General features: G+C 51.9%; 1 protein-coding gene across 1 annotated transcript; it reads right to left on the bottom strand.

Moving 5' to 3' along the window:
* Positions 1 to 203: 203 nt before the first annotated feature.
* KIAA0040 (KIAA0040 ortholog) lies at positions 204 to 9,362 on the bottom strand. Its single transcript, XM_065674148.1, has 2 exons — positions 9,173 to 9,362; positions 204 to 3,572 (listed from the first exon to the last, which is right to left on the bottom strand). Exon 2 carries the CDS (start codon positions 3,459 to 3,461, stop codon positions 3,132 to 3,134), a length of 330 nt encoding a protein of 109 aa, XP_065530220.1. The 5' UTR covers positions 3,462 to 3,572; positions 9,173 to 9,362; the 3' UTR covers positions 204 to 3,131.

Below are 9,362 nucleotides of genomic sequence, written 5' to 3'. Positions count from 1 at the left end.
TGGCTGTGTTCATTAACAAGGCAAGGTCATTAACCTTGATTAAGCTGTTTCTTTAAGAAAACATCTCTGAGCTGCACAGCTGGCTGCAGGCAGAGACTACAGCTGCCCGCTGAGCCTTCACAGTGTCTCATCTAGGGCCAGGATATGATACAAAAAAGATTTCCCCAGGAAAACAAACACAACTGAGAGCTAGAGACAAGGCATTTGTTTGCAGTTCGAGAGTCATTTATTTTTGGTTTAAAAAACAACCGCAGAAAAATTTTGTTTTTGTTTTCCCCTCTGTTGCATGGACTGTTTAGGAAAATAGAAGGTTGATACTGAAATGCAGTTATGGGGGGTAGTGTGGAGGTGGCTGGAGAGTGGGGACCCATGCAGTGGAGTTTCTGTACCATGTATCTCCTGCTGCTATGTTAGTTGTGCTGTGGGGTTGCTGCTGCCCTGCTGATAGGTGATGGGTTGCAGTACACCTCAGGATGTCGTTCTCCTTTGCTTTTGCCTAAGAGGCAGCTGATTCAGTGCATGGTTTGGCTAAAACAACAGCCCCCAAGCAAGTCAGCCCCCGTGCTTTATGGTATGCAGAGGCTGGGACCATCCACTGGTCCAGTGGGTGAGGGCAGGGTTGTATCCTGATTCCTTCCTGCTCAGTCTGAATGATGATTTTGGAGAGATCTTGACATTTAGGCTTGGCTCTGAACAACTCAAAACCTGGATCAGGTGTGTTGTGCGTGTGATCAAAAAGATGTTTTCCCTGACAGTTCTCTGGTTCTTGTAGAAACTGGCTGCCCTCACCTGAAACATTGCTCACTGTCACTTCCAGAGAAGGACCTTCTGGCAGGGAGCTGTGCAAAGCCCAGCAGCTATACACCAGGTAGGCAATGCTCTGCCAGCACTTGCTACCTTTGTGCCCCTGCTTGTTTGGGTAAGCTTCTGTCCTCCCATGGTGTTTTCCTTTGCTCGGGGGCTGCTGGTGTCTCTGGATTGTGACAGGAGCACCTGTATGAGCAGCTTTCCTGCCCCTGGGAGGAGGCTGCTTTGCCCACTCAGTGAGCCACAGAGGCAGGAGGACTGGGAAAAGTACCTGAATGGGGAAAAGGAGGGAAGGAATAATACAAGTGCAGTGCAGTCCTGACTGGACTGGGGTTTTGAGACAGAAACCAGAACTACTACTGCCTGTTTCTCTCTAGGCTTAGGTGTGGCAAGTCCTACTTTTTTTATAGTATTATATGCTACTTCCTGTTTTGGAGGAGAAGGAAGACACTTATTTTGATGGTAACATAGCAAGCTAGAAAAGAAGGCACATATGGGGTCAATTTCAACAGCTATGCAAGGAGAAGCCTGGCTTCCCAGCTGTTCCCAGCACAGCCACACACAGCCAAACCCCATGACGTGTTGTTAGCATCACCACCCTGTCCACATCAGACAAAACAGGCTGCGCTGGGACTGGGTGGCACAAGCAGATGCTTCTAACTGGTGACTCTGCTCCCTGCCAGCGTGGGCCCTGGGAGCTGGGGGAGGGTGGCATTGCCCTTGTCTGGGCTGGAAGTGGTTGTGTCTGGCAACTCCATCCAGGCTTGCCTACTTCGGTTTGGCTGCTTGGCCCCCAGATGTCTGGTTCTGGGTGTCAGCTCTGGTCTGCTCCAGCAGCTTAAGAGCTGGAAGAAAATGGGAGAAAAATATCCAGTGTACAGATGCAGGGCAAAAACCAGATGTGATGGGGCTTCTCATCACATGCACACATCTCTTGCTGGTAAAGCAAGTTCAGGGAGACAAAGTATGGTGGATCAGAGAGCAGGGAGCAGAGGAGACCCCCAGCTCCTCAGCAGTAGGCTGGGCAGTAGGGTGAAAACCAGAGTAGAGGTGAGAGCTGCATGTGGTCGTTAGCTGCTGTGCCTGGCCAAGCCATCGTGTGTCCAAGGGAAATAAAGGTGGAGAGGGGAGCAGGGTCCAGCTGTATGATGCATCTCTGGATAAGGAATGACCGTGGGCATGAACTTTTCTCTACTTCTACAACAAATCCCAGAGCCGGCTTGCTTGACAGCTGTACCAAAGCCCTCTGCATGTCTAATGTGTGGCAAAAGGCTGCAGAGAGAGGGGACAGCCAAGTGTGCCAGGAAAGTGTGCCTAGCCCCATAATACAGGGGCCTTTGGTCCTGCTCTTCTTTAGTAGTCATTCAATAAATAACTCTAATGCCCATAGCTAAGTCTTTACACAGCCTTAGCTTGTGTTTCCACTCTTGCAGTAGCATGGTGGGCTCTTTAAAGGCAAGTCTGTATAAAACAGTCTTTCAAGGAAGGTATTTTTAGTTTTAAGTGCTGGTGCAAAAAGGTCAGTCTTGAAGCCTCCTCTCTCCTTCCTGCCTCTTGCTTAGGTGGCAATGCGTCCTTCTGCTTTGCTGCGTTAAGATGGTATCTCAAGGTCTCTAAGGCTGTGCTGAAGGCATCTGGCTTCAGATGCTCACAGATGCCTTTGGTTTGGTGGCCAGGGAGATGGCACATCTTTGAGCTGTAGGGTAACTCTGCACTTGGCTTTCTTCGCATCTCCAGTGTAAGCTGGGTTTGGATGAAGTCTAGACAGTCAAGTTGTGCTATCTCTGTGGCAGCGCAAGCAAATTTGCCATGCCTGTGCTTGCTTCACACGTGGCTGTCTGTATTTGTGCAGGGGGAGCATGCAGGCCGCTCAGTCTTTTTGTGCATGTGGTCCTATGCACCCTTGTTAGTGCCACAGTGCATGTGCTTGCATACAAGTGCAGAGAGAGAGCCTCATACCCAGCTCACTGTGTGCCAGCCCAGTGCATGTGTGCTGTGCTTATGGTGGGAGGTACATACAGTCTAGTGGCAGGTCACCCTTGGGTGCTCAGCAGAGCGTGTGTTTATATGCATGCCTGTTGTTTGCAGGGGATTTTACTCTCAGGCACACTGTCATGGTCGGGGAGAAGAGGCTGGCATATACCTGTGCCTGACTGCCTTGCTCTCTTCTGGCTCTTCAACATGCTGGCTGGCTGCTGAGCTCAGCCTCTTTTGAAAGTCAACATAAAGTGCCAGCAGCTTTGGCATCTCCTCACCCCTTGCAGTGCAGAGCTGAAAGGACTGGTGGCATCTCAGAGGAGAGGGCCTCTACGCCCTCCTGTCCACTAGATGGGCAAGGAAGGTCTCTTGTCCAGCAAGAGCAGCTTGGGCTGAGCAGAGATCCACAGGTCCTCTTCATCCCTCTTCTTTTTCTTTTTCTTCTTATTCCTCTCAGCATGCAGCTGCCCATTGCTGCTGGGGCCACCTTTCTTCCTGCTTTCTCTCCGCCGGCTACAGAAGCAGTAGTGGCAGCAGATGAAAATGAATGCAATGACGACGACAAATGGCAGACCCAACAGCACAGCCAGGCAGACAGTGTTGAAGATCCCTTCCTCATGCTTGGTACGGATGAGCTCCAAGATGGAATTAAAGAAGGAGCTGATCTTCTGCTCCATGTTGGCTCCTGGGCAGGCTGCCTGTGCTGCTCCCTCTGCTAGAAGGTCCCTTGGGATATGTCCAGCTCCCGTAACAAGCTAGTGGGCTCCACAAGCTTGCTTGGATGGTGCCTGCAGAGACAGGAAATCACATGGATCGGGTGCCCGCTCCCTCAGCAATTCTCTCCATGGAGTTGCCAGCACAGTCAAAGCCCTGGGCAGGGTAAGAGGTCTGCTGCTATGGAGGGGTCTGGGGTTACAAGGGCTGGGCCATGCTGCTGGGCACATCTGTTTGCGTGTCCCCATATGAGAAACACTGCCTCCCAGCCTCTCCAGGGATTCATTTGCTGTGGTGGGGATGGGTGAAGAGTGCTTTGGACATCCCTACCTGCCTTAGTAGCTGGCCAGCACAAATCCTGCCCCCCCCCCCCCCCGACATACATCTCAACCCTTGCTTGGCAGCCAAAGCATGGAGCTCTTAGCCTTCTGTGGGGCTTATTTCTTAGCAAATGAAGTACTGTCTGCACGATGAGCTTTCCAGTCTAGGACGGGACATGCCTGGTCCAGACAAAGGAACACTGCAGAGAGTGGTACTGCTGCTGTTGGAGCTGTGACTCAACACATCATGAGTCTCTGCTTACCCCTGATTCACCCTGGGATGGGGTGTCTGGTTTGGAGAGACCATTTCTCATTGTCCATGGTCTGGGATAGGCAGCTGAGCTGATGCGGGCAGGGCACTTCCCTGTGCTCAGGCAGCACAGAGGCACCATGCTGACGGCTGGTCCTGCTACCCCGGCACCCAGGGCACTGCCAGCAGGTTTGGATGGGGGCTGCGGTTAAACTGCCTGGACTTTTGATGGGGACTATGGTCAGTGGGACTCCAGGTGGTGCTCAGGTGGGTGGACCCTGGCCAGCAGCCTTGCACCAACTACAACACTGGGGGATGACGAGGGTTAGCTTGGGATGGAGGAGCTGCTGCCTCTGCGGTGCCTCACCTGGGAATTGCTCCAAGGGTTTGGGTAGGGCCAAGGAGCATTTCTGCAGCCTGACGTAAGGTTTTTCCTCTTCCCTCAGGGAGGGAGAGGTGCTGCTGAGCAGCAGGGCTCCCAGCAAAGCCCTCCTCCAGGGGCAGGGAGCTGCTGCTGCTGCTCCTCATGGCTTTCTTCCTCTCCTGGGGCAAAGCAAAGCTCCCAGGGGTTTGGAATAGGGCAGGGGGCTTTATGCCATGAGTTTGCAGTTCTGGTTCAACATGGGGGTCACTAAACTATGTGTTGTACAGATGAAGATATGGCAGGGGCAGCATCAGGCTCTAACATTATTCACTCTTGCTCAGCGCAGCAGTGTCTGCTAGCCTTCAGGATTCAAGCCCCACAGTCTCTTGAAGGGATGATGAAATTCCCATGTGCACAGGAGGGGAAACTGAGGAATTGTATAAGAAAAGCCACCACTTCCATGTAATAAGAATCTAAGGGGTAGAGCCTGAACTCCAAAGGTGTCCTGGACGGCTTGCACCACTTGTCCCCCATGACCATCAATTCCTTAGCTATCCCTCTGGCAGCACTTACAGAGCCAAAGCACCTCTCAGGAGGAATAGGGACTTCACAAGCGCTCAGATCCTATTAAAAAGAAGGGGTTTAAACTCTCTGCCCCCCACAAAAACAGCCTCACTGCTGTGTATTTACTGCTTTGAACTGCATGAAAGTGTAGCTGAACTGGTGCTAATTAGCTGGTGGTTTCTCTTTTGAACATGCACATGGGAAATGTGATGAAAATGGGTGTATTAATTTGTGTGGAAGCCTTTCTGAAATACTCTCATTTGAGATTTACTAAATGAAAGATAGTGCTCTGGGAAGTGGTTTGGGCTTTAGCTACATGTCTTCATTTAGCCAATGTTTTATGGCTGGATTTTTGTCCTGCCTGCTGCATTTTCCGGTTTCTGCTTGCTAGAAAGGGAGTTAAATATATATACATATATAGATATACATACTTATATGGTGGGGGTTTTTTTGGAGGTAGACAAGCAGGATGGTGGGGAGGCCTGGCCTGCACCCCGGAGGCAGGGATGGTGCTCCAAGAGACAGAAGAGCCTCTTCCACCCCACCACTGCTGTTGAGCAGCTTTCCAGCCTCAGGAAACCAACCTCTCCCTGCATTGCCTCATTTCCCTACCTGGCAGAAGATGCTGCCACTGTCCCCATCTGAGAAATTACAGGCTGCCACTGAGGGCTTGGTGACTAAAATTCCATTCATCCTCTTCCTATTCCCTGCCTAGAGCCATCAGTGAGCATTACAGATCTGCTTTTGCTCACAGGGGAGACAAGCAAGGGCTCTCTGGGTGCTGGTCTCAGCTATCAGCTGCCCACAGGCATTACTAGCAAAGGGCAAGCAAGGAAGAAGTGAAAGTAGCTTCTTCAAACTGCTCCCTGTCCCAACCCTCATCCTCGCCAAGGCCTTTTTCTTTGGGTAGCTGTAAGTAAAGGTTAAACTGCAACACAAATAAACAGAGCTCCTTTTTCTCAGCCTGAATCATCTATGTGATGCAGGTTTGCCATTTATCCATAAATATCCTGACAGCTCATTATCCAGGCAAGAATACTGGATGCATATGGTACACTTCACTCCAAAAAAAAGTAAAAAAACCCCAAGCCTGAGACAACAACCGCCTTAATTTCAGACAAAACAGGATGTACAATTTTATTCCTGCACTGAGCTGCTTTATATTTATTGCCTCTAAACTTCTGGGCAGGGAAGGAGGCTGGAACTTCCTTTTAAACTTGTAATTAATTGTTTGCAGAGAAGAAAAAAAAATAATGCAGAGCCCTTTGAAATGTTTCCACTTTAAACCGGAGCTGAATGTAATGCAGAGGCCCTTGCTGCTTGCTCCTGAAGTGCCCAGCCAGGGACTTGTGGCTGCTGTGGGCAAGCCTGAAGCAGGATGTGGCTGAGCATCCCTTGTAAGGGGAAGGAAGAGGTACCTGCCACCACCCTGAGCAAGCAGCACTAAAATCCCAGGGCCACCTTTCAGCATGGCTATGCAGCTGGTTTTCAAATGCCTTTTCAGTGTGTGCATTGCCTTTTGTTTTGTAGATGAAGGGATGTCTGTGTATTCAATAAAGGGGTTCTTCAGTTTAATATTAAAAAAAGGGGGGATGGAGGAGGGGAAGTAGAAAAACTGGTGCCTTTTGATCCAGCAACCCCAAGGGAAGAGGGGTTACCCAAGGCCACCCACCACTAGCTGAAAGTCTGCATGAACATTGAGAGCTGCACTTAAGAAAGAATCTGTGCTGCTGCTCAATTTGGTGTGACAGCAACACCTCTCCTTAGAGAAGGGGACAAAGGGGTAGAGCTGCATCCATGCTGTGGCCCATGATGGGTCTGAACCGTGTGCCCAATGCACATGGAGTTCCACCTAGGAGGTCAGCTGGTTTTTTTGCATCAAGGTATGCAACCAAGAAACAGGGCCAGAGAGGCACTGGGAGTTAGGGCAGCATCTCGGGTAGGGCTGCTAAGTGCCCTACTAAATGAGCTCTTTGGTTTTGGGTAGCTGGTACTGGCAGCAACTCAGGGTGAAGCTGACTTGGTAACTTGCTTGGGATATCCTACAGCCAGGGATAGATGGCTCGGTCTAATGGCAGCTCTGCATGGCTGGGGTTTGCACAGCTTGTGTAAGTTTTAATTGAACTTGGGCATCCAACATGAGGTTCTTTAATCCATGCTGGCTCCAAAAGAGCCGGTTTTCAAGGGTGGGGAGCATCTGCCACTCCTCCAGTTACGGGCAGCTGTGGGTGGAAAACAAGCTCCCTCTGAGGGCCTGCTTGGGATGGCACCATGAACCATTGGTGTGCCTGGCCTGCCTAGCTGAGCTAGAGGGGTAAAAGCTGACAGCCTGAGCATGGGGAAAACAAAACAGTGGGGTTGCCTTGGCAATGCTGGCTTGCTCACATCCTGCAGAGCAGGATGTGCACTTGCAGAGCAACCTCAGCGGCTGATGATGAAGGTAGAGTTCGTGGAAAAGTTGCAGTTTGCCTGAAACAGGGGGCAAAGGGCTAGAAACTGCTACACAGGGGTCACTGGCAGAGGGGAGAGAGCTGGAAATGTTTTAGGACCCGATTTTGCAAGTCCTTTAGGCTTACACTCAGCAGGCTCATGTGTCTGTGTGAAATTCCCTCCAGCTTAACAAAGCTCAACCTGCTCCCTTGAGCTGACATGCACCCTGGCTCAGGTGGGAGCAGAGCTGCCCTAGGGAGCATCTCCCTGCATCCATACTGAAAGCAGGGGCAGCTCTGGAGACCAACCAACCTACAGCTCATGACTTCTGGGGTTTGACCCTGATATTTCTAGGCTATTTAACTCCCCATGCTTGGTGTCCACCTGCAACTCAGGAGTTGGAGAGGTGACCCAAAAGCATCTGACCTGCTGCCACCCTCACTTCCTTAATGTGCATAAGCCCCCACTTCTGGTGAGACTTCCCTTCCTACAATTGATGCTATAGTGGAAAGCAGGAGCCACAGTATTAAACTTGACTGCGTTATGTTACTGGCTTTATATCAGCTCTATATCCATTTCCCACTGACAGTTATAGCTACAGGTCAGGCTAGGAGAGGCTAACTTCTCTGTTGGAACTTGCGAGCTCCCCAGTACAACTAGCAGAGACACAGCTACGCTCACACACACGAGTGACATCTATTTTCCCATTTGCACCTGCAAACTTAAAGGAAAGCTGGATGAAACCTGACACGGAGGGTGAGCAGTTTCCTTAGCTGGGACTGCATGTTACTATTTCGGAAATAGTGAATAATAAGAGTTTTGCTGCCGGTCTCCCAGAACTTGCAGCGAGCCTCTAGAGACCTTCCTTAAACATTACAAAAAACCGCCACCACCAAAGGCCACCACCCAACAAATGAAACCAACAAAAGCTTCATCTTATTCCCACCACCACCACCAAACATTCCAGCCAGAAGCTGCGTGTAGATGTTTTCATTCCCCTAAACTGAGGAATTTGGAAAACTACTGATATGAGTGTTGGATAACAGGGTTAAAGTGAAACTATTTTGCAAGCTGCTGCCTAGAGCCACTCTGCCATCTGCACGCGCCTGGCTGCCACTGGCCCAGGAATCAGTGCAACTCCCGGACAAAAGGCCAGTTTTGCCTTTAGAAAAGCACCACTGTTACTCCTGACAGCACCGGGAACTCCTCTGAGCCGTCTCGGGCTCCCCTAAGCTGCAGTTCAGGCAGTGCTGCCTCCCCAGGCTGGCAGAAAGCTTCCGCCCAGCCCACCCATGGCCCTCCCTGGGGTGGCTCACAGGCATCTTCGGTTACAGAGGCTCGGGGGATGCAAACCCACCTGGGCCGGCCCTACGGCCCTCCGAGGAGAACTAAGAGCAAAGTCTGTTGCACAGCCCTACCTCTGGCGTTTCGACCTGAACCCCTTGGTGCTAGGCAGGCCCCCATCTGACAAACGCCCCCCGAGAACAGGTTGCTTTCCACCGCCACTTCTCAAGTGCCACTCAAGCCACCCGGGTCTGCCAGCACCTGCCCAAACCCCAGCCCCAGCCCCGCCGGGGCAGGCAGCTGCCTGCACCGCTGCCCGCCCGCGGGGGCACGGAAGCAGATGATACAGCCTTAGAGGAAAGCCCTGGGCTTGGGCAACCCAAAGCCAAAGATAACGCCCAGGGAAGGGAAGCAGTGCCCAGCAGCCCCCCTCCCGGGTACCCCTCAGCCCAGCCAACCCACCTCCGTGCCGCTGCTCATCCTCCCGCCCGGCTCGACAGAGGCTCCCGGCGCCCGAAGGAAATGGGACGCCCTGTCCCGCCCCCGGCCCGGCCCCGCCGCCCGGCCGGCCCCACCTGGGGCTGCAGCTGCGGGCCTGCGCTGCGATCCTGCGCACGCACCCCCAAGGCTGTGCGGGGGAACGAGGGGAACA

This window comes from Lathamus discolor, chromosome 3 (genome assembly GCF_037157495.1).
Source record: "Lathamus discolor isolate bLatDis1 chromosome 3, bLatDis1.hap1, whole genome shotgun sequence".
Lineage (NCBI taxonomy): Eukaryota > Metazoa > Chordata > Aves > Psittaciformes > Psittacidae > Lathamus > Lathamus discolor.
Note: the sequence above shows the minus strand (reverse complement) of the source record. Positions and strands in the feature narration are given on the sequence as shown.

Bases quoted from the DNA above. Each gene is read 5' to 3' on its own strand.
- KIAA0040 (XM_065674148.1), bottom strand. From the start codon at position 3,461: ATGGAGCAGAAGATCAGCTCCTTCTTTAATTCCATCTTGGAGCTCATC.